The 25,809-nt window shown below is 41.9% G+C and overlaps 1 protein-coding gene across 1 annotated transcript in view; it reads right to left on the bottom strand.

Moving 5' to 3' along the window:
* The window catches only part of TM9SF2 (transmembrane 9 superfamily member 2), a gene marked incomplete at both ends in the record, with an annotated part of 48,665 nt that overhangs the window by 10,410 nt on the left and 12,446 nt on the right, over positions 1-25,809 (bottom strand). The window contains 10 exon segments of the mRNA XM_080689526.1: positions 1,478-1,597; positions 2,877-3,009; positions 4,753-4,861; positions 6,065-6,144; positions 7,362-7,473; positions 8,616-8,740; positions 9,904-10,033; positions 16,200-16,327; positions 21,707-21,800; positions 24,087-24,154. Of these exon segments, the coding sequence (XP_080545652.1) occupies positions 1,478-1,597; positions 2,877-3,009; positions 4,753-4,861; positions 6,065-6,144; positions 7,362-7,473; positions 8,616-8,740; positions 9,904-10,033; positions 16,200-16,327; positions 21,707-21,800; positions 24,087-24,154 (1,099 nt within the window).

Here is a 25,809-nt window from a genome sequence, read left to right as displayed (position 1 = left end):
TGCCCTTATCGAACGGTTCAGCCGCGAGGCACACGCCAGGACTGCCTGAGTACGCCCTGCACTGTGCTCTGGGGCTTTCTGCTGCAGCATAAAACAAATCCAGCAGAAAAGAAAGTCACCCAGACTAGTTCTTCTTTTCTGTTTTTTCCCTAACCTCAAAACAAAACCCCTTAAATCCCAGCCTGCATTGGACTGGGTACAGAGGGGAACACTCGAGGAATCCTTATTTATCTTGGAGTCAGTCCCGAATGTGCCGTCAAATCAGAAACCCTCGGGCCTCACAGGACCCCGTTCAGGTCCACAGCGAGGGTCTGTCTTCACAGCGGTTGAATTCTGGACTCCTCCAGCACTGTAGTTTCTGGAAGGGGCTGGGGAGACGAGTGTGTCAGACAAGGCAGCTACGCAGAGAAGAGATGTGGCCTCTGCACAGGGTGGACAAGCTCGTAAACCTTTTATTTTCCTTTCCTTTTTATCTCCTTATTTGGCCTTTTTCCTACTTAAATCAAATACTGAAATTTGTACAATGAAATATAAAAGTTCTCCTCTGCTCCAGTTAAAGTCAGAGACGAAACCGGCTGAAATGAGAATGGCTTTGATCCTTAGAAAAGCTTTAGTATCACTTATAAGTACCACCTGCCCTAAAAGAAAAATGACAAATTTATCCACCTACATACCCACATAATCCATATATTAAGTGGATTCACAATGATACTGATAAAGAAGCCATGAAATTATTATTTCTGGGCCTAATAAAAATCTGAAATTTAAATAAAATTTTGTGAGACATTAGAAATGATTCTATAAAATGAAGCGTTTTTCTGGTTGCCACGCGTCAGAGCCTCCCAGTAAGGTTCTGCCTGATCAACAGGCAGCCTGAGGTCGGAGGGATCTCCAGCTACCAGCAGGTGTGGGGCGTGAAGGCGCACAGCCTGGCTGAGGGGCTCAGAAAGCACAAGGAGGGAAGGGGCCGCAGCACAGAACAGGCAGGGAGGCAGGCAGGGGCTGACCGCAACTCACAAGCATCATGATACGCACGACCACGTAAACCCCACATCCTTGTAGAAAATACACACACACGTAAACAGGGCTCTACACACTCCGGAGAGAATTCTATCTGGCAGAGTCTAGCTTATCTGTACATCCCAGTCACCAACCAGGGCTTCCTAGGGAGAGCCAGCGCCACGCTCTCAGGGCTCTCCGTTTGTGGACCTTCTTCCTCTGTTCGTCTCCATGAGCTTCCATGGATATAGCAACTCTAAGCTGCTTACCAGCCCCTCTGTTTAAGCCTCTCTGTTTAAGTTGAGAAGAAAAAGAGGATGGCGGAGAACATTGCCCAAACTGAACTTTACTGTGTAAGCATTTGAAAAGATAAATCCATGACAGCCATTCCCATAACAGAAAAAACCACCAAGCAGGCCTCTCTGACCCACTGTTCACAAAGCCTCGCCCACACCCAGGCACAGCGGCTGCTACTCACACTTATAGAACCTGGCGGCAACATAGCCGGCAGGAGTGCCCAGGAGCACCCACAAGACCACAGCACACGTCATCAGCGCCCCTCGGTTGGCAGGGGACAGAAATCCAAGGCAAGCAAAAACTAAAAAACAAACAATTGGAGGTCATGTTATTCCAACTTCCTTTTTTTGAAATGATAGAACTTCATTTTTTTTTTTTAATGGAACTGGGGACTGAACCCAGGGCATTCGACCTCCGAGCTACATCCCCTGCCCTATTTTTTATTCTTTATTTTGAAACTGGGTCTCACTAAATTGTGGAGGGCCTCACTAAGTAGCTGAGGCTGTCCGCGAACCGCGATCCTCCGGTCTCAGCCTCTCGAATGCTGGGATGACAAGCGTGCGCCATCACGCTCGGCTGTACCATTAGCTTTTTGAAAACAAATTACTGAATAACTTGATCAATGACTTGGGAAAATTCTGGCCCCTACCCTCCTTACAGGTTGCTTAGTTTTATTTGCTCTTCCCTATATAACTCTCCCTACTAAATAGAATAAAAAGCCTATCTTAAATTTATAGAGCTATAATCTCAGTACTTGAAAGACTAAAAAAGTAAGGTCACGGGTTCAAGACCAGTTTCAGCAACTAATATACCCTGCTTCAAAATAAAAAAGGGCTGGGGGTGTATCTCAGAGGTAGAAAGCCCCTGGGTTCAACCCACAATACTCAAAACAAAAACAAAAACAACAAAAGCCCCACCCCACTTGGGAGGCTAACACAGAAGGATCCCAGGTTCATGGGTAATCTCAAGACCAGTTCAAAATAAAAATAAAATGGGGCTGAGGGTATAGCTCAGAGGTTCAATCCCCAATAAAACAATATACATGGAATCTCAGAAATGATTTAACCTACTCATTTGCTTAGAAAAACTTTTTTTTTGGTGGTACTGGGGGTAGAACCCAGGGGCTTTTCTACCTCTGGGCTATACTCCCAGGCCTATTTTATATTTTATTTGGAAACAGGGTCTCACTAAGTTGCTGAGAGCCTCACTAAGTAGCTGAGGCTGGCTTCAAACCTCTGTGATTCTCCTGTCTCAGTCTCCCAACAAGCATGTGCCACCACACCAGGCAAAGAACTTGTTTTCAAATAATTATTGCGAAAAAGCATTTTGTATTTTTAATTTTCATTTAACATTTACATAGCCGGGCGTGGTGGCGCGCACACTTGCAATCCCAGCATTCGGGAGGCTGAGACCAGTGGATCACGGTTCGCGGACAGCCTCAGCTACTTAGTGAGGCCCTTCGCAACTTAGTGAGACCCTGTTTCAAAATAAAGAATAAAAAATAGGACAGGGAGCGTAGCTCAGAGGTTGAATGCCTCTGGGTTCCATCCCCAGACCCACAAAAATAAAATATCACTTACATAAAGTCACAAAAGTCATAATTAAGATCTGTGTCCCAGAGCCTAGAAAGACTGACAGGAGCATCCCTTTCCTTGGAGGACGGAATATGTCCCCATGAACTAGCTTCCAGCCAAATTCTTCCTGGGCATCCTCCTGGGAAGAGAAAGAAAATCAGTTCAGTGTGTCACATGGTTTCACCAGAACAAGACAATGTGCTCACTGCTGAACATACTGCTATGGAGAACTTTTTTTAAACTTTGAAATGTTAATATATTTTTCAATTTGAAGAGAGGACATATCAAGTTTTATTAAATTGTTTCTAAAGAAATGTGTATTAAAGTCTAAAAATACAGAAGTTTTACAGAGACAATGTGACTCCTACCTAATTCTAAATGAAGCTTTGCAATTCAACTTAACTTTTAAACACATGCTATCCTTTCTAACCTATATTTATTAATCTCCAAAATAAGCAAATGTTATTAGCCTTCCTACTGTAGCTGTTTTACTGGTATAGTAACTTGTCTGTAAATATCAATAAGTCTGTGTCACCAGCCCAAACTGTAGCCCTCAATTCCAGACACACACACACCCCTGCAATAACAGCTCTCCTTGGTCATCTTAATAGGAATCTTCAACAGAATTATCCACAAGAGTTGACGGCACGTAAGTGAGAGAAGGGGACAGAGCTGAAAACCTGCACTCTAACCTGTCCTGCACCAATCTACCCACACAGCAGCGGCTGTGAGCAGCTCAGCTTGATGTTAGAGGATACGTATTTGTAAGTATCATGGTCTTACTTGTTTGGGTTTGCTCTGCTTTTATGGTACTAGGAATTGAACCAGAAGCATTCCTACCTCCAACCTACACCTGCAGCCCTATTTTATTATTATTATTTTTTTTTTTTTATTTTTTTTTTGCGGGTCTGGGGATAGAACCCAGGGGCATTCAACCTCTGAGCTACAACTTCTGACCTACTTTTTATTCTTTATTTTGAAGCAGAGTCTCACTGAGTCGTGCTGGCTGCAAACAAGAGACCCGAGGTCTCAGCTTTCCGAATGCAAGTGCTAAGATTACAAGCACGTGCCACCAGGCCTGACTCGAGATGAATTTTAAAAACAGATCTAACCCTGTCTGAACTTCCCAAGAACTGAGATTATAGTTCCTAAGTCACTGTATGAGGCATCTTTTAACTTTGTGTGTGTGTGTGGTACTAGGAATTGAACCCAGGATTGTTCCACCTCCAAGCTAAACTCCCATAGCTTTTTTTTTCATTCTTTCTTTGTGTGTGTGTGTGTGGGGGGGGCACTGGGGGTGGAACCCAGGGGCTTTTCTACCTTTGGATTATACTCCCAGACCTATTTTATACTTTATTTGGAAACAGGGTCTTACTAAGTTGCTGAGAGCCTCACTAAGTAGCTGAGGCTGGCTTTGAACTTGCGCGATCCTCCTGTCTTAGCCCCCCAAGTGCAGGGATTACAAGCGTGCACCACCACACCCGCCCAACTCCCATACCTTTTTTTTTTTTTTTTTTTTTTGTGGTACTGGGGTTCCTGGAAGCCCTTCTACCTCCGGGCTACACTCCAGACCTATTTTATTTTGGAAACAGGGTCTCTTAAGCCAGCACTGCTGGCTTCGAACCTGCGCGATCCTCCTGTCTCCGCCTCCCAACCGCTGGGATTACAAGTGTGCGCCACCACGCCCGGCTCCCATACCTTTTTGTTTTGAAACAGTGTCTCCCTAAGTTGCTGAGAGTGTCATTAGGGTGCAGAGGCTCCCCTTGAACCTGTGATCCTTTGACTAAGCTTTCCAAGTATCAGGATGATAAATAAGCGTACACCAGCATATCCAGCATCAATAAGGATTATTGTTGATAAAAAACTAGATGTTTCCACTCACCGTAGAATCCATCTGATTATACCTGGCAATATCTTTATGCAGTGTCCTTAACATAATCATAGCTACCATTCCAGACAAGAAGAGAACAATGACCAGGGAGTTCATTATACTGTAGAAAGAAATACATCAAGATCAATTTGTACCTTAATCTACAGAACAGTTTAAAGAGTTTCAAAAAACTGTTCGAGTAACACTAAAATAGCATGAATCTAAATCAAAATCCGAACTACCTAAAATTCAACGAACTATATTTTATCATGTTTCATTCTTGTGGATACATAGCTTTGTGTAGCTTTGTATACTTATTACAATACAGTTTTTATTCGCTTGCTTTTGTTTTTGCAATCCTGGGGTTTAAACCTGGGCCTTGCGCCTACCAGGTAAGCATTCTGAGTTCCATTCTGAGCCCCTACGTTTTTTTTTTTTTTTTTTTTTTTTTTGCGGGTCTAGGGATGGAACCCATGGGCATTCGACCTCTGAGCTACACCCCCTGCCCGCCCTTCCTTCCTTCCTTCCTTCCTTCCTTCCTTCCTTCTTTTCTTTTCTTTCTTTTTGGTGGTACTGGGGGTGGAACCCAGGGGCTTTTCTACCTCCGGGCTATACTCCCAGACTGACTTTTTATACTTTATTTGGAAATAGGGTCTCACTAAGTAGCCGAGAGCCTCACTAAGTAGCTAAAGTTGGCTTCGAACTTGTGTGATCCTCCTGTCTCAGCCTCCCAAGTGTGGGGATTACAAGCCTGTGCCACCACACCCAGCCCTCTACTGTTTTATAGTCTGCTTACAAATTTTTTGTTTGTTTATGGTCAACATTACTAAGTAACTCCAGTGCCCAAATCAGTGTAAACACAGCAAGGAATCAACAAAGGACCGGCCTAGGCTTTCACGAAATTTACTGAGGAACAGACTTCAATCAATCAGTTAATGTCAAAAAGATTAGTCAGCAAAGTGGGACGCAGAGAGTGAGGTCATTACGAACAGGCCTCCAGGTGCGTTGTGAGTTACATTTTGGAGAGAACACCAACAGCTGTAAGAGCAGCGGCAGCTTCTCTTACGGACACTCTCGCGGGCTGGTGGCATGCTCAGGTGCTCTGTCCCGCTCCCTGCTTCATTCCTCAGAGCAATCCTACCTGCTAGGTATTTCTAGACAAAGAAGTGATCTCCAAGAAACAGAAGGCCTGCCCTGCAAACTTGATACTTAAAGCCAGGCCCTGAGCCCATATCCAGACTGGAGGATTAGCGAGTAACAGATGTTCAAAGGGACAAGGGGCCAGTATGCAGAAGCCAAGGGCAGACTCGCTCTGTGCTCTCACCTGAACCACTGGATGTGGGTATGAGGCATAGACTCCAGAATATAGTCCCACCGGGATGCCCATCTGATGTTTTTATCTTCCTGGAGGGAGAAAGAAAAAAACACTCTGAGCATCTGCCAACAAAGCGCAGCCCACACGCCCGCCCACAGCCCGCCCTTCTGTTCAGCTGGCACCTGCAACTCTTCATGATCACAACCTGGGTTAGTCCTGAGATAAAGAGGTTTAGATTTACCCAAGTCTACTAGAAATCAGGATAATACAAAGCAGTGACTTATAAAACAAAAACAAAAAACAGAGCTGGGCGTGGTGGCGCACGCTTGTAATCCTTGTGCTTAGGAGGCGGAGACAGGAGGATCGCGCAGGTCTGAAGTCAGCACGCTGGCTCAAGAGACCCTGTTTCCAAATAAAAAATATAAAATAGGTCTGGGAGTGTAGCCCGGAGGTAGAAGGGTTTCTAGGAACCCCAGTACCAACAACAGCAACAAAAACAACAAAAAACCAAAAACAGTAGTTCCTAAAAATCTCTACAGATTCGTGTTTCCAAATCTTGCTTGAACTTGGAATACAGTTTTTTAAATGTCAAAATGTAGAGCTATATTTAAGTTCTGTACAAAATAACTAAAGGGAATATCTTATTCTTTACCCTGTGCCTATGGGACAGCTGACCAGACCACACAATGGCAACCTAGGTACCCTGAGTATGTAGCCAATGTCGATGACACTGAGCTCTTAAAACCGAGAAGTATATACTGTTACCATGCTAGGCTTGCAAGGTAAGTACCTGCACTATATGGGGACATTAAACATCAGAAATAAATTAAGACTGCCAGAGTCGTTTTTAAAAATAGAGGAGGAATACTACCTAAGTTTTCAAGCAAACTTTTACTTTCCTCCTAAGAAACTTTTATATAGAAACACTTCCTTTGATTTCCTAAGAAATCCTACCAAAAGGAAACCATTCACGCCCAGACTCAATCCTACATGGAGAGTGCTCCCCAGATGCTTCTGGCGTTCTCATGCCATGTCCATGCCTACTTCCTACCTTTTGTCCTGTAAACCCCTCTTAGGTGGAACACAAAACAGGCTCATTTCTCCAATCTCCTGTATCTCTTCATTTAGACTAAAACTTAGTTGCAGGGTGATTATGTTGCTCAGTGCACTGATAAACTATTTGAAAACCCAGTTCATTAAAAGCTTCTCTATTTGACAAGCTTAATCATTAGTATTTTTAATTAGTTTAAGTAGTACACATTTACAATCAATCTCTGAGTTACACTAACGATAAAAGCAAACTCACCTGGAAACTAACAGAGTAAGTATAGGCAATTTTGATCTCCCCAGAAGCCTTGTTACTTATATCCATGGGAGGTCCAGAGCAGTCCGGTTTATCTATATGGGTGTGTTTGAAGCTGTGGAAAGAAACATTTTGGCAAGATGCTGAAAAAGTACAGTTTAGAAAATGTGGTAAAATAAAGGTTAGAAAGTCTGTACATATTTTACTAAGCTCCTAATAATAGTCAAAGAAGAATTTATATCATATTTAAAAGTAAAATATATACTTCATATAAATACTGGGCTTAGTTTTAAGTATGTGTACAAAGGCATTACTCAAAGTTACAAACAATCTTCTGAAAACACTATACTTGCAGAGCATTAAATAATCTTTCTTCCTATCCAGCCAGAGTCTCACTATGTTGCTTGCCAAATTTATCAAAAAGCTTCTGGACTTACATGATCTTCCTGTCTCAGCCTCCCAAGTGCTGGGACTACAGGTGCTTGCCACTACACCTGACTAATCTGGAAAAAAACAAAAAAACAAACAACGGACCGGGTGTGGTGGCACACACCTGCAATCCCAGGGCCCGAGAGGCTGAGACAGGAGGATTGCAGATGTGCAGCCAGTCTCAGCAACTTAGTGAGACCCTATTTCAAAATAAAGTTGGACTGGGGGTCTAGTTTGGGGGTAAAAGAGTTCAATTTCCAGTACCAAAAATAAAAAGAAAGAAAGAAAAAACCCAAACTACCAAGTCAAATGATAGAAGGAGTTTGAATAACTCTCCTAATGGCACTTCTCTATACACTAGTAATGCAAAAAAAAAAAAAAAAAAAAAGGCTAACTAAAGGGCAGGAAAATTCATGGCAAAACAGAACACTCCATCAAAACGTGCACTTCCACACCAGCATCCTGACAGTTCGAGGCGCCACTCAACGTCCTTCGCGCGTGAAGGCTTTTGTCCTCTTCCTGTTCTAAAAGGAACACTAGGGCAACCGTTCCACTGACAAACAGAAATGCTGTCAAAACTGCTGACTGAAAAACAGCACAGAAAGGCACCTCAGCCTGACCACTAGGTGTGACGGGAAAATAAGAATTCTGGGTTCTCTCAGCAACTCATAACTCAGTAACAAACATGCTAACTGAGTGCTAGTCACAACCAACCCTGGAATGCCGGGAAAATGATTAAGAAATTAATAAGTATTCAGTCCTGAATATTGAGTATCTGGACCTAAATTTCACTTGTATTTATTTACTTTTACTTAAGTGTACAATTACCTTTTTGGTTCAAGTTTGGCAGCCACTAATCTTGCTCCCATGGAACCAGTTTCAACGACGTGATAGTATATTTTGATATCAACATGGTTGAAGATGTAAAACGTGTCTCTTTCATGGAATTCTGACTGTGGAACAGAACTTAAAGTTAAAGGTAGAAACTGGCTATGGGAGAGTCAAGATGCAGCATCTTATAATGGGCTAATACAGATAGGAAAACTTGAGCTTAGATAAAATTTTAAACCTTTCACATTAAAATGCTTTAAGTTTTAAGCTTAAACTCTTTATGATCCAAAACATTAAGGGGTAAAGGTATAAATTGTAATTTTTAAAATTTTAATTATTTTACATAAAATTTAATAAATACCCAATTTAAAAGAAAACAAATATTTTCTAGTTTCTCAGAATAAGATTAAAAAATAAAACAATTTAAAGGATTATGCTATGGGCATGCTAAGTTTTGTACATTCAAATACATTTCTTCCCTACAAGTTTGAAACGTTGGGCTAAATAAATAACCTACATTTATTCAAGAGTCTCTGATCAACTCTTGCAAAGGCATTAGCCAGTTATACCCTGTTCATCATCAAGCACATGGTAACTTCTATCAGGTCTTATCTGTTAAGAAAATAAACCACGGTGCCTGATTACACCAATTTTAATATATCCCAAATAATTTAAATTACCTTTTACATCAATGTCTCTGTTCTATTATCCAGTTTTAATTATAAAAGAATGGCCTTGGAGACTTGGAGACAAAGATGGGACTTTGAAAAATGTATACTACTAAACTTCTGCAATATAATTTTTATGAACTTATACACGAGGCCCTCTGTTTTTAATACCTTTCATTGATGCATGGTGGTCTGACATCATAATGTAGTTCGTGAGAGGTACCGCATGAGCACAGCACTTGGTGAGCTTCCCCGGCTGCCTCCCCTCTCCCTCTGCCGCCCCATATGTGATACTGAGATTGGCGCTGATAATGATCTACTTTTTGTAATGCCTACATTTATGAATCTAACTTTTGAGTTAGAACAAAGTCCTAGCCCTTAGCATAACACTTAGCACACAAGAGATGCCTTAGGAAATACTGAACTGACTCTGAATGATTTTAATTCTAGAGTTAAATTTATATATTATTAATTTGGATTAAGTTTAAGATCTAAATAGTTGTATTTCAGAACATCTGAATTGTATTCACTTAATGAATATAACAATTTTTGTCCAAGTGAAGACTGAATTCTCCAACAGCAATGTTTTCAAAAGTAAGAGTTTCTCACAAACTTACATTAATAACACAGGCATCTTTTGCCTGGCCTTTATCTGTAATGTAACAGCCAACAGGAAACCCAGGATTGCAGAACCGTTGACCATCCTCAACATCGTAACACCATGTCACGGGCATATTATCCACAATCCTAGATCAGAAACGAGAGGTTAGAGAGGACCCAACCATTATCACTAAGACTGCTGCCTAAGTCAGCGCCTTGTAAAATGTAAATGTCAAGATGCCTAATATTCCAAAAACTCAAAGAATTTTGCTGAAACATGCTACTTCATAAGTAATATTATACCAATATCTGATACACTGTAGTGAGGGAAAATTTACAGTTTCTTTGAACCTATAAATATACTTAAAAGTGGGGCATGGTGGTGCATGCTTGTAGTCCTAGCACTTGGGAGGCTGAGACAGGAGGATTACGGGTTTGCGGCTAGCCTCAGCTACTTAGTGAGGCCCAGTTTCAAAATGAAGAATGAAAAATATGACTGGGGCCATAGCTCAGGGGTAGAATGCCTCTGGGTTCAATCCCCATTACCACCAAAAGGAAAAAAAATGTGTATGTATACACATATAAACATACATACACATATATATACACTTAGAAAAGGGGCTACGCAAGACTGGTCAGTAAACAAAAAGTAAAAAATTGGATGCTCTCGCTAATATATAGAAGCTAGAGAGAAAAAGGAATCTAGGAGGAACTCTAGAAGAAGGATCCTCGAGGAACCTTAGGTGAACAAATAAGGTGACCTAACTGAGGGGAGAAGAGGGGATTCCCTAGTGTACAGGACACACATTCACAAACATATCAGTGTCAAGCACTCAGCCAGACATGAGAAGAAGGGAGGAGGAGGGAGTGGGGTGGGAATCGGGGAAGACCTAAACCAGCGATGTGTGCATGTCTGCCTCTACCATCTTGTACCCCATTAAGATGAGTCACTACAATGTACCAATAAAAAAAAGGGGAGTTGTATGAAGGAACTTGCTGAAATTGTTAATGCAGTGACATTACTGAGATCACTATTATAACTTACCTTTATCAGGTGCAATATACCTAGCTCCCTAGGAAAAATTAACTGAATAGTATTGAAGTGTATGTCTTTTATTACTCAAGCAATTCAATAAAAAAAGAGAAAAATATTACTGCAAAATATGGGAAAATAATCAAACAAAAGGCCAGGTAAAAAAGTGAAAGAGACCAAAAGTGCAGTGTTTGCCTTTGCTTGAGGCCCTGAGTTCAATTTCTAGAAAAAAGAGAAAGAGAGAAGGCAAGAAAATAAAATAACTATTACCTGTTAAAATCATAAATCCAAGTGATTTCTGAAATACCGCTATAGAACCAAAATAAAGCTAGAAAACCCAACCTGTAAGGTCTATGGTAAAACACAACAAAGATCTGTAGCGCTGTGTGGCTACATTAAAGTCTCAGTCTGTGCCCCCTGTGCCCAGAGCACACTACAGGATACAAATAAAAAAATGAATCAGAATACACTAGCTATATTATACTCATAAGATGACACTCCAGGGCATGTTTTATTTGTTAATTAATGTATGCCTTAGGAAGTAAAATTATGATTTTACAGTCACCCAAGGTGTACATTAATGACATAATAAAACATGTCTCGTCACATTTAAATGCTATTTAATAGTATTCAATGTAACAGACTTTGGAATTACCTAAACTATTAAGTTGCTTATTATTATAACCAGCAGGCTACTAGTTCCAATGAAATGACTATAAAATATTAGAAGCATAAAACAATGGTATATAAAATAAATAATTCAGATTGGAGACCTAAAGAAACCACTTAATTGCTTTAATTTTTTAGGGAAGGAAATTCAATGAGTATATATAAGCAGCAGATAATATCTTTATGCTATCTATCATACTACTGCAAAGAAAGTGCTATATAAAATCACAGCATAAAGAGAAATGGGCCGGGTATGGTGGCATACTCCTGGACTCTCAGCTATTTGAGGGGCTGAGGCAGGAGGATTGCAAATTCAAGGTTTCAGCAACTCACTGAGACCCTGCTTCAAAATAAAAAAATAAAAACGGCTGGGGCTGTAGCTCAAAGGTAGAATGCCTCTGGATTTAATCTCCAGCAACAAAAAGGAAGGAAAAAAAATCCCACACAAAAGCAAAACCCTAGTCATTCTCAAAAATCACAAAGTGGCTTACTGACAGAGTAGTGAGACTCACGCTGGGAGTGCTGGGGACTGCTCTCCAAGCCACACCCCAGCCTTTGGGGCTTGAGGTCAGGTCTCACTCACTTGCCCAGACTGATCTCGAACGCGGGGCCCTCCTGAGTAGCGGGCTGCTGTCTGGAGCCCAGACCTCACCATGTTGCCTGGCTGATCTGGAATTCCTGGGCTCAAACAATCCTCCCCCCTTGGCCTTCAAAGCACGTTTTAGTCCCAAATAAGAATAAAAAGTTAACCAACTTCAGTAAGAAAATTAACTATCATTAACTCTTCTCTAGAATGTTATGAAGGAGAAATGTCAGTTCATGTCACGTCATGCCATACAATTCTGAAAAAGCACGAGGCAAACACAGACCCACAGAGGGCCTGCCCTGGAAGACCACCCGGAGCGGTTTCATTTGGGGGACTGAGGACAGAACCCACAGCCATTTTACCTTCAAGATATATCCCAGACCTTTTTACTTTGAAACAGTGTCTCAGTCTCACTAAATTGTTGAGACTGGCTTCAAACCTGTGATCCTCCCATCTCAGCCTCCCAAGTACTAGGATTACAGGCATGTACCACTGCACCCTCAAAATATCTTCTTAAAACCAAACAAGTTACAGAAAACAGGCACAAGGTTTCAGCTTTGTTGTTCTAAAAAGGCACCCATTCTTTTACATACTTGTCTGTGTGTACACAAAGTCTGGACTCGTGTATGAGAAATAATAGTGCTACTGCAAGGTTTGGACTGTGGTTCTGGGGTGGAGTTAGGCCTAGCATGCTTGTAGCCTTGGGTTCCATTCCAAGCGCAGCAAAAAGAAAGAGAAAAAATAGTGCTACCTTTAGAGAGAGGGAGTAGGCTTTACAGAGCTGGGAATGGTAGAAGCTTCTTACTTGTTACAACTTTCCTATAATTCTTGTGGTTTCTTATAGGCATGTATGACTTTATACTTTAGAAAATGATGATGCTCTGCCAGATGTGGTGGCGCACGCTCGTAATCCCAGCATTCGGGAGGCTGAGACAGGAGGATCGCGGTTCGCCAACAGCCTCAGCTACTTAGTGAGGCCATTTTTGCATCTCAGTGAGATGCAAAATGTTTCAAAATCAAGAATAAAAAATAGGGCTGGGGATTTAGCTCGGAGGTAGAATGAAACAGAAAATGATATGCTCTCCCTAGCACAATTCTGAGCTAGGATAAAATGTGCTGTAGTCACAGTAAAATCCCGTAACTGAATGCAGACTTGTGATGGTCTTTCAAATTCTTAGTGGTGATATTTTATCTCTGTCAACTCTGGTAACCAGGCTCAAAATCAAGCCACACAATAAAAACTTTCTAAAATAAATTAGGCAGAAATCTACTCAAATACCAGTTTTTTTTGTTTGTTTGTTTTTTGTTTTTTTGGTGGTACTGGGGATGGAACCCTTCTACTCTGGGCTACGCTACCAGAGACCTATTTTATATTTTATTTGGAAACAGGGTCTCTTAAGCCAGCAAGGCTGGCTTCGAACCTGCGCGATCCTCCTGTCTCCGCCTCCCAAGTGCAGGGATTACAAGCGTGCGCCACCACGCCCGGCTCAAATGCCAGTTTTGATAAATACCTCAATGTGAATGAACATTTTCTAAATGTGGAATGGGCTGATTTAAGGATGGAGACCAACTTCTAGAATGACCAGGCTATATGCCACCAACATGGCTTAGCTTACTTGCTAATGAATTCAGACAGGACAATAAACTTTTTTTAAAAGGGTACAAAGAACAATTGAAAGAAAGAGGAAAACACCAAAACTAGAGGAAATTTCAATTCTAAATAAGCAAATGTATCTGTCCCAAGTTATGCTGGTCGAGCAATGATGCGTACTCTCACAGCAGCATAGGGGAAATGCTTTGGGTTTCACAGAAACCAGAGAAGGAGGAGGTGGAGAGGCCGTCCAGGTCCCAGCTGGAGCCAGGTCAGAGGAGGAAGCAGCTGCCTTCCTTCCCTGCCTCTGGGGACTCACTCCCGTGGGCTCAACTCCACGTGTCCCACGGCTGTGCCCCACGGCTGTGCCCCATGGCTGCCCTCCCCTGGACATCCGGTGAGCAGGAGGGGGCGGGACTGAGCAGGCAAGGGGAGTGAGGCGTCCACGCTCATCATCTGTACCACGGCACCCAGCAGGTCTAATCTAATGTCCAGGGCTCCTGCCATCCCCGGGGAAGGCAACAGCTCCACTCAAGACTCGGACCGGACAGTGAAGGGAGAGGAAAAGGTGGCCTCCTGGCCACCACCTCCGGCACCGTACACTTCCTGGAGAGGCAAAACACGCACAAGCCGTGGATCCACACACAATCCGGGAATTTGCAAGCAAATGAAGGGTTGACTTGAAGTAGATGCCATTTATAAACATCAAACTTTTTACACTATAATTTTTTTTTTTTTTTGGCAGTACTTAGAGATTGAACCCAGGGGCATTCTACCTCTGAGCTACAACTCCAGCCCTATTTTTCATTCTTTATTTTGAAACAGGGTCTCATTAGGTTGCAAAGGGTCTTACGAAGTAACTGAGGTTGTCTGCGAACCTGTGCTCCTCCCATCTAAGCCTCCCAAGTACTGGGATTACCAGTGTGCGCCACCATGCCTGGCCAAACTATCATCTTTTTCATGGCTCACAATATTAAATAACATTTCTCAGCCAGGTGTGGTGGCACATGCTTGTAATCCCAGCATTCTGGAGGCTGAGACAGTAGGATCGTGGTGGTTCGTGGACAGCCTCAGCTACTTAGTGAGGCTCTTTGCAACTCAGTGAGACCTTGTTTCAAAATAAAGAATAAAAAATAGGGCTGGGGTGTAGCTCACAGGTAGATGGTCCCTGGGTTCCATCCCCAGTACCACAAAAATAAATAATAACATTTCTCTCTATGACTAAGCCCTTTCCCCAAGCATAAATGTTAACTGTGCATGAATATAAAAAGTGTTTTATGTGCCAAGCCCATGTATCAAAAAAGTATCAGATAGTACAGCAACAACTTAAGCACAGGTAAAAGACGACACTGTACATTGCTTAGTCCTCTTTAATGATGCTGGGGGCAAGTCAAAGTCACTACTACATGCTACTACTAAGAAAAAAGAAACCAAGCCAGTACTTGGGAGGCTGACACAAAAGGATCACAGGTTTATGGCCAGCCCCTGCAACTTAGTGAAACCCTGCTTCAAAATAAAAAAGCTGGACATGGTGGCACACATCTGTAATCCAAGTACATGGGAGGCTGATATGGGAGGATCATAGGTTTGAAGCCAGCCTCAGCAACTTAGTGAGACCCTGTCTTCAAATGAAAAATAAAATAGAGCTGTGCACAGTAGTGCACACTTGTACCTGGGAAGTGGGGACAGGAGGACTGCAGGATTACAGGTTTAAGACCAACCTCAGCTACTTAGCCAGGGCCTCTGTAACTCAGTGAGACCTTGTTTCAAAATAAAGACTACAATAGGGCTGGAGATGTAGCTTGATAGTAGAGTGCTTCTGAGTTCAATCCCCAGTACTACAATAATTAATTAATTAATTAAAAAAATAAAATAGGGCTGGGGGTAAGCTTAGAGGAAGAAGGTCCCTGGGTTTGATCCCCCAGCACCACACACATACAATAAATAAACAAAGTAATCACTTATTATTATTATTATTTTTTTTTTTTGTACGTGTGTGTGTGTGTGTGTGTGGTACTGGAGGTGGAACCAAGTAGCTTTTTTTTTTTTTTTTAAATCTCCGGGCTATTCTCCCAGACCCATTTTTTGTACTTTATTTGGAAACGGGGTCTCACTAAGTTGCTGAGAGCCTCACTCAGTAGCTGAGGCTAGCTTCTAACCTGTGCAATCCTCCTGTCTCAGCATCCCAAGGGGCTGGAGTTACAAGCGTGCACCACCATGCCCAGCTTGATTAATTAAATTTTAAAAAAGGCTGGGGGTCTGGCTCAGAGATAGAATACCCCTGGATTTCAATACCCAGTATCAAGGGGGAGGGGGAAAAGAAATCAATTAATTTGCTACATTTTATACAGTCTACAAAGTAATTTATACTCACTGAAATAGATATTTTATCTGGAAAAGGAAAAGCAAAAAATCAATAATCTCCATGTCTTACCAGTGATGTTGATAATTCAGTAACATGCTTTTTTTCAAGAAATCTAACTTCTGTTTGTCTTCAGCTTTCTCTGTATGGTATGTTTTTGTACAAACAAGCTTACAGGTTTCCTCCTTATTAAATGTAAACTGTATGAAAACAAAGTAGAAAATATTTTAAGAAAAAAACATCCGGAACCTTCATAAAGGTACCACAGAGCATTACATGCATCAATATTGGCAACAGACATTTTTAAGTTATTTATAGATCAATCAGATTTAAATTTCAAACTTATTCTGTTTCTCTAAAAACTTAACCCAGCAATTTTTCTTCCTAAGTTTCTCTTTGTAATGACTTCAATCTACCTATGTTTCAAATGTAAATGAGTCCTAGTTAAAAACAAAGAAACTCACAAAGAAAGCAGAACATCAGCCCCTCCACAGTAATACCCCACACTCATGTTTTAGAATCTCAGAGTTGGTGGCTTTCTAGTAATAAGTGGGCAAATTTTCATTCCAAATATTCAGTAGATATTAAGTGTCCTCCATAAACGCCAGCTGATGGGAGCCTCCACCATGAACAAGATAGAGAAAAAGTCCAATCTGAATGTCTAAATCAAAGTCAACGTGACCCTTTACTCAAGTTAAAGGCTGTCAATTTTCAGGACCTTATTAAAGTGAAGTAAAAATTGGTACTATTTAAAACTAAGTTTTAAAAAAAGTTTCCTCCAATTTTTGAGTACAGGACTTACATGTATAAAAGCAATCACATTCACAATGTATTGTAGTGAAGTGATAGGTTTACTGTTTTATCAGGAGTCATCTGCCTTAATCTAAACATCATATTTCTTAGTTTCAGAAGGCTGTAATTTACCAACTATACAGCTAGTCCATAACTGTAAATCTTTTAATAAATTCAAACTTTATTACAGGTGGTAAAAAATTTGTACATGTTTATCTTGTGTAGTCACTTTTTATTAGCGTTCCTAAAACCAGCTGCAGTCCATTAGCCAAACAAATGGCTAAGTGTAGCCCCCTGGCGCCCCCTGCCGGCCAACAGATGTCATCGTCCTGCTACCTCTATCAACACAACAGTATCTGTCCCACTATCTAGCATTTTGAACCCTATATAAACCTTAAAGGCTCATTTTAAAATTGAAAGATGACCGAACAAAAGTATAAACACTACAGACAGAGAGGCATAGGTGCCAAATTTAAATTAAGCAGAGACAGACATTATTAGTTACAAGGAAATGGGAAATTGTACACCTTAACCCAGAACTCACTGCATTGAGTCAACTTGTATGCTCAACTATGAAGGAAAACAGCAAGACCAAAGGTGACATTTACTAACAACAGTTAGCATTTACTTAGTGCTGCTTTTGTCCTATGCATTTTACACAGGTCAAGTCTCAATTTACAGATTGGAAATCCAAATGTCGCGTCCCTAGGGCTCCGGCCCGCAGAGCCCCAGGAAAGAAGACACAAACGCCGAGTCTGTTGACGATGCTTCCTCTTTAATGCTTCCCTTTAATGCGCACAGCAGGCAAATATATCAGTCTCATAACCCCTCCCTCATCACTCCACCAACCCCAAGCTTCCCACAGCTAGGGCATGCGCATTTCTAACCCTCTCATAGGCGGGCTGGTGGTAGCAGGAGGCGCTGCGTCACTAATCATCCGTAGGACGCCTGATAGGGCTCACTGCGCAGGCTCAGGGCACCGCCAGCCTCGTGAGCCTCGTGACTTGGCAACATGCCTAGGCGCCATCTTGAGTCCACGCTGGCAACAAGCCTGGGTGCCATCTCGGTCCAGCCGAGTGGGCCCCGACATCCAAAGAGACAGGAGAGCCAGGATTTAACCCTAGCAAGTGAGCTCTTAGAAGATGCTCTTCATCATGACACCCTACTCTCTCCTTGCAATGTGTCTGGTTGAGAGCTTTGGTTATGGATTTAGTAGTACTTGTATTTTGCTAAGGATTTTAAAATATTAACCTCCACCAGAACCAAATCCATTAAAATATGTTATTTACTCAAGAAAATGTTTCATTGTAATTCTCCTTGAAATTTTCAATGTTGATTTGAAGTCCTCTGTGAAGTAATCCTGCTGAAGTCATTAAATAAAATACTTGGTCAACCTAGAGGCAGACCTGGGCACCAATCAAGCACCATCTTTTTCTAAGACCTCGACAAGCTGCTTTATCCTATCTTAGCCTCAGTAAACATTTCCAAAATGAATTTAGAAAAGGCCTTGCAGTGTTGTTGGATTAAATACAATAATAGGTGAAAAATACCTACCTTGTGAACTGAAAAAAGTATTCATTAATGAGCACATACCTCACCACCAGTTCTTAGCAAATGGTAAAAAAATGATGTCAAAGTCCTTCTCAGTGACACTTCCTACATTTACATGTTTAAATGTCGCCTTCTCAGTAAAGCTATTAAAACTGCAAATTCCCTGTCACTCCTCGAATTATTTTCAGCAGTCCTTTCATCAGGAACTCACTACATGCTCTGGCCATCTATTCTGTTTCCTTCTCCCCATCTTAGAAGCTCCGCAAGAGAGGAGAATTTTGCCTGTTCACTGCTGTATTCCACCCCTGCAGGAGTGCGAGGCACACGAAACACCCAAGAAATGTGGTACCTGAGGGATAAACGAGTGGCTAGAGTTCAGATGAGGCTTGACGATGCTATGCACCGTGGCTCCAGGTTCAAGTAGCACACACTCTGTCTTACTCTGCTGTTTTCCTGACCTGAATAGAAGCCACAGCTAAATGATGGTAAAGTAGACTTGGAGTTTTACTTTTTTTGCTGGTTGACACCACTGTTTTTGCTGCAGATCTAAAATGAGGTTAAAAAAACCTTAAAAAATGAAGGATAAGCCAGGTGTGGTGGCACACACCTGTGATCCCTGTACTTGGGAGGTGAGATGGGAGGACTGCAGGTTCACTGCCAGCCTCAGCAGCCTTAGTGAGCCCTTCTGCAACTTAGTAAGACCCTGTTTCCAAATAAAAAATATAATCAGTCTGGTGGTGTAGCTGAGAGGCTATGCACCTGGGTTCAATCCTCAGTGCTACACGTACAAAAAAAGAACAAAAATAAAAAATGCGATGAAAAAAATTCTGCTCAATACATTTATGGTCGGTCAGAAAAAATAACCTGACCTCTCAGATCCGTGTTTTGTTTTCCTATGCCTTAGCCTTAAAAAGTGCTTGCTGCATCCCTTTAGGCCTGGGGACTGTTGATCCTAAAAACTGAGGGAAAATGGCAGGTGAACATTCTCCATTTTGAAGCACTCCTTCTATTTTCATTCTACCTCACCTCCTGCAAGAGAATTAAATTTTGAGAACACCAGGCCTCAAAGAAGGGTCTCATACAGTCTTCATACAGAAGCCGAAGCACCTGACTGAGCTCCAACATGGGCAGCATCTGCCTTACTGCCTGATCCAAAGGACAAAGCCCTTGGGCTGGCCCTGCTGGCTCTCCCTCTGCTCATGGCTGCTGTGGGGGCCTGTGGCGCCACACTCCTGCCTCAGAGATACGGAGTGTTTGAGTTGATCACGTAATTTAATAAATAGGCCTGAAAAATCACCCTCTGCTACAAAAAGAATGCAGTAACTTATAATCTCTCAAAACATCGCAACAGGCCAGTCATGGTGGCTCACTCCTATAATACAAATATTTGGGATGCTGAGACAGGAGGATTCCGGTTGGAGGCCAGTCTCAGCAAGTAAGCAAGATGCTGTCTCAAAATATAAAACAGGAGCCGGGCCTGGTGGCACACGCTTGTAATCCCAGAATTCGGGTGGCTGAGACTGAAGGATTGCGGTTCGCAGACAGCCTCAGCTACTTAGTGAGGGCCTCTGCAACTCAGTGAGATCCGGTTTCAAAATAAAGAATAAAAAATAGGGCAGGGGATGTAGCTCGGAGGTCAAATGCCCCTGGGTTCCATTCCCAGACACGCAAAATAAATAAGTAAATAAATAAATAAATAAAATAGGGCTGGGGAATTATAGCTTGGAGGTCGAATACCCCTGTATTCAATCCTCAGTACCCCCAAAAAAATCACCGTTCAGTGATGGCCTACAGCTGTCATTCTAACCCTACTCGATACCACCGTGTTCATCCCTCCCCAGGGACCACACCCTTTAGGCCTCCAAGAAAAACTGGTTTTCTAACATGTCTAGAATTTCTGACATTTTTAAAGTAGAAAAATTCAGACTACAGTATTTGAAGAGGAATACTTATGGGTGGAAACTACAAACTTATAGTAGATTTGGGCTGCACATGTCTCTTCCCCAGGCTTCAGTGTAGGTGCAGGTGCTAGAGAATGAGGTGCCAGTGGGCCCAGGTCGTGGCGCAGAGGCCTCAGGTAAAGAGCAGGATGGGAGTGCTTAGGGACGGACTGGGCAAGGTGGAGAGGTGGGCTCTAAGCCAGGAGAAGGGCTGGCGGCTGGGGATAAAACGCGGGACCAAGGTGCACCACTAAAGTGATGTTGGGCAGTCAGATGCCCAAGGTAAAGACGTAAAGGAAAATGCTAAGTGCAGAATAATACACTAAAACTAATAAACCAATCTAATTCCACATATATAAACTTGAAGGTGTATGAAGTTTTCAGAAAAGATTAACAAGAAAACTGTAAGTGGAAATGGGGAAGAGACTCTTCTCATTTTATATTCTTCTGTATCTTTAATTTTTATGTGATGATATGCTATTATTACAGACTAATTTTTCTAAAAGAGAGAGACCATTGTTCTTTGTACAGCAGGAGAGAGCAGATATAAAATGAATGGGGACTGGGCAACATGCGAGGATAATGGGCTTCAGAGATAACAGACTGGAGAGACGAGGAGTACTGAGAGAGGAAGTTCATGTATTGAGGAGTGACTTATATTAAACTTAATTGGGTTCAACTAGTGTCCTAAAAATGTATCAAAGATGCTCCAAATATACTTTCTATGGTCAAAATAGAAAGATACGCTTCCAAAAAAAAAAAAAAAACCCCCACTGGGGAGCCCCAGGCGGGCAGTACTATGCTTGTGAACAGAGTCTACGGGTATTGCTCAAGAGAGGAGGAAACGGAGCAGCTGGGACAACCGTCCCTGACTGAGGCAGAGTGCCAAGTGCCCTGTGAGGAAGACAGGAGTCAGCACTGTCCTTTAGGAGGCCACATTATCATTCATAAAACCAGCTGTAGTAGCCAGAGGTCGTAATCCCAGTACTTGGGAGGCTGAGACAGTAGGATCACAGGTTCAATGACAGCCTCAGCAAGTAGTGAGACTCTCATCAATCTAGTGAGACCTTGTTTCCAAATAAGAAAATGGGGCTGGGAATCTAGCTCAAAGGTAGAATGTCTCTGTGTTCAACCTCCAGTACTTAAAAAAAAAGGGAAAGAAGGGAGGGGTTATTTATTCCTGTATGTAGAACAAATTAAATGTCCCTTGGCTATAAGCTACATTACCACAGGCATTTGTGGAAGGAAAAACAAAACAAAACAAAACCCTGACTCTTTTTAACACCAAATACAAACCTTATATGGTGAAGGTTCAATTCTTTCCCCGAACAATACCTGACCGAGATTTTCAGACGGGCGTTTCCCTTCTGATGCTTGGCAAAAGTCAAACCTGAGGGGAGAGGATCTTGAGTCATTACTGATCATTCTAGCCATCCTCTTAGTGAATGAGAATCACACCACACTTCACATCCCAGGTGACACAACTCCCCAAGACAGAATGCTCCAAAGTGTGTGTGTGTGTGTGTGTGTGTGTGTGTGTGTGTGTGTGTGTTGCTGCGGGTGGAACCCAGAAGCTTTCTACCTCCAGGCTATACTCCCAGATCTATTTTATATTTTATTTGGAAACAGGGCCTCACTAAGTAGCTGAGGCTGGCTTCGAACAAGTGCGATCCTCCTGTCTCAGCCTCCCAAACATGGGGATTACAAGCGTGCGCCACCACGCCCAGCTAACAGCATTTTTCATAATATAAAAAAAACTGAATCCAATGCTGACAAGCAGATAATTAGTGAAACCATCCGTATATGAAACCCACACAACTCTGTGATGGAATAATAACCAGCTACTAAAAGGCTGAGTAGCTGCAAGCTCACGTGGAAAATGGCTTATACCGTACTCATCGAGGAAGACAAGGTACAAATCAAATATAAAAAATATAACAGGTGTGGTAGCACACGCTTGTAATCCTGGCGCTTGGGAGGCTGAGACAGGAGGATCACACACGTTCGAAGCCAGCCTCAGCTACTTAATGAGGCTCTCAGCAACTTAGTGAGACCCTATTTCCAAATAAAATATAAAATAGGTCTGGGAGTATAGCCCAGAGGTAGAAAGCCCCTGGGTTCCACCCCTAGGTACCACACACCAAAAAAAAAAAAAAAAAAAAAAAAAAAAAAACCCAAAAAAAGATCTTATTTTAAAAATAAAAACGTGTAAGTATGGTTGTTCACATTAATATTCATAAAAGAAAACGTAGACATCAAAGTAGCAGTTCTTGTCGGGCATGGTGGCCAAGCATGTAATTTCAGTACTTGAGGGACTGAGCGAGGAGGACTGCAGGGTCAAGGACAGCCTCCGGAATGTGCTGAGACTCTCAGCAACCTAAGGAGGCCCTGTTTTAAAAAATAAATTAAAAGGGCTGGGTGTAGCTCAGAAGCAAAATGCCCCTGGGTTCAATCCCCAGTACCATAAAAAAAAAAAAAATAGTTCTTTTCAATCTCAGGACTGATTAGGACAAAATTATGTTTTAAAATGGGTGTGGTTTTTAGCCAGGCGTGGTGGCACATGCTTGTAATCCCAGTACTTGGTAGGCTGAGACAGAAGGATCGCAGGCTCTGGGACAGCCTCAGTTACAGAGTGAGTTCCTCTGCAACTTAGTAAGACCCTGTTTCAAAATAAAGGATGCAGGGCGTGGTGGCGCACGCTTGTAATCCCCGCACTTGGGAGGCAGAGACAGGAGGATCACGTAGGTTCGAAGCCAGCCGCGCTGGCGTAAGAGACCCTGTTTCCAAATAAAAAAATTATAAAAATAGGTGTCTGGGAGTGTAGCCTGGAGGTAGAAGGGTTTCCAGGAACCCCAGTACCACCAAAAATAAATAAATAAATAAATGATAAAAAATAGGGCTGGGGGTATAACTCAGAGGTAGAATGCCCCTGGGTTCAATCCTCATACTGCAAAAAGGAGGGGGGTTAGTATTAAAAGATAAAATGGCTTTTTGTATAGTCAGATAAAAAAGGGAACCCATTGTTTTAGTTGTCTGCTGCATTCGAAAGAAATATGACCACATTTTAAGTCTACCTTATTTTTTTTGGGGGGGGGTTACTGGGATTGAGCCCAGAGGCATTTTACCTCTGAGCTACAACCCCAGCCCTACTTTTTAGTCTTTATTTTAATATAGGGTCTCACTAAGTTGCAGAGGGCCTTAAGTAGCTGAGGGCTCAAACCTTCGATTCTCCTGTCTCAGCCTCCCAAGAACTGAGATTACAAGCACATAGCACCACACCTGGCTCAGAAAAAATATCTTTAAAAAATATATTCAGGCTCTATACATTTATTTATTTATTTATTTATTTATTTATTTATTTATTTATTTCGTGGTACTGGGGGCTGAACCCGGGGACTTTTCTACCTCTGGGCTATACTCCCAGACCTATTTTATATTTTATTTGGAAACAGGGTCTCACTAAGTTGCTGAGACTGGCTTCGAACCTGTGTGATCCTCCTGTCTCAGCCTCCCAAGTGCAAGGATTACAAGCGTGCACCACCATGCTCAGCCTCTAAACATTTCTTAAATGTATACAAACTTACTTTTTTAACAGCAGAAAAAATAAAGTTCTAAATGCACAAAATTCTGATGTATCACATAAATTCATATACAGAAACCAAGTGTAAAAACTTACGCTGTATATTCATAAGGAAGGACAGATTCCACTGAGTCAAGTCTGTTTACAAATAGTTCTATTTCAGCCTGCAAATAAGAAAACAAAATATAAACAACTAGAGATAGACTTAAGTCACACTTAGAATTTAGAACTTCGGATATGCTTAAATGGGCGACTTTATAATATTCTATATACTTTATCCTATTCCATTATAAATCCATTCACTGACCCGGGCATGGTGATGCACGCTTGAAATCCCAGCATTCGGGAGGCTGAGACAGGAGGATCACAGTTCATGGACAGCCTCAGCTACTACTTAGTGAGGCGCTATACAACTCAGTGAGACACTGTTTCAAAATAAATAATTAAAAATAGGGCTAGGGTGTAGCTTGGAGACAGAATGCCCCTGGGTTCCATTCCTGGTAACACACACACACACACACACACACACACACACACACACCCATTCACTGAGTTGATATGTGTATTTAAAATACAACAAAATAGCTGGGCATGGTGGCTCACGCTTGTAATACCAGACTAGATATCTGGTATATAACTAGAACAAGAGTAAGTTCACTGCCATTGGAAAAGCAGCAAAACATGGCCGGCAAGAATGTAGATTATGGGGCCAGATCACCTGGGTTCCAATCCCAGTGCTACCTTTACATGTCTATTTCCTTGTGGCTGCTTCTGTTTATCTGCAAATTGAGGATAATAGCTTTTATCTTATAGAGATGTGGTTTAAGTGCTAGACTTTTTTTTGGTACTGGGGATGGAACCCAGGGGCATTCTACCTCCAAGCTACATCCCCAGGCTGATTTTATTTCTTATTTGGAAACAGAGTCTCACTAGGTTGCTGATGACCTCACTTAATTGCTGAGGCTGTCCTTGAGCCTGTGATCCTTGGCATACCACCTAGTATACCTGCGCCACCACATCTAGTTAACTGCTAGCATTTATAAAGTACTTTGAATAGTGCCTGACACAAGAGGCACTATGTATTTGTTTTAAACACACACACACCAATGATATGCAGAACAGGTAAAACCTATACTACAGAGCTCACCCATTAAGATGCTCATCCAATATTCATGATTTATCATGAACTGTTTTGTATACAGTTTCATATGCAATCCCTACAATTCTATTCAAATGAAATAGTAACTCAATGGCAACACCGCCTCCAACACGAATACTTTAACTGTACCTCCTGGATCCTTGGTCATTTTAGCTAAAAAGATGATGGGACATGACATTACAGCATTACAATCTCCTTGGATAATTAACACAAATATATGTAACTACTGTGAAGGCAAAATTCCCAGTTGATGGCTTAGTCTGCCAAAATAATTTTCACTAATTAGAAGGGGTCAACACTGCTATGAAGATACATCAGAATTCAAACGGTCTATTTAACACATCTTAATGAAGACGGAGCGATCCCTATAAAGCTAAGCCAGCTTCTCATCTTGACATTTCTGAGGAAGGAAAGGAGCTATTATATTCTGTACACTTTCTCTAATTTCAATTCCACAATCCCTAGACCCACACTGCCGCCACACAGCAAGGTCCCTTTTGCTGTGATTAGGTTCAATCTTCATTCCCGCCCTTGTTCTCAGAAGCAGGGTGGGCCGCCTGGGCTGGATCCCAATTTTTTTATTTTTTTATTTTTATTTTTTTATTAATTTATTTTTTAAATTGGTGCATTGTAGTCATATATCAATCACATTGGAGTACA

The sequence above is a fragment of the Muscardinus avellanarius genome, assembly GCF_963383645.1.
Source record: "Muscardinus avellanarius genome assembly, chromosome: 2".
Taxonomy (NCBI): Eukaryota; Metazoa; Chordata; class Mammalia; order Rodentia; family Gliridae; genus Muscardinus; species Muscardinus avellanarius.
The sequence above is the reverse complement of the archived record's forward strand: the minus strand, read 5'-3'. Positions and strand labels throughout refer to the sequence as shown.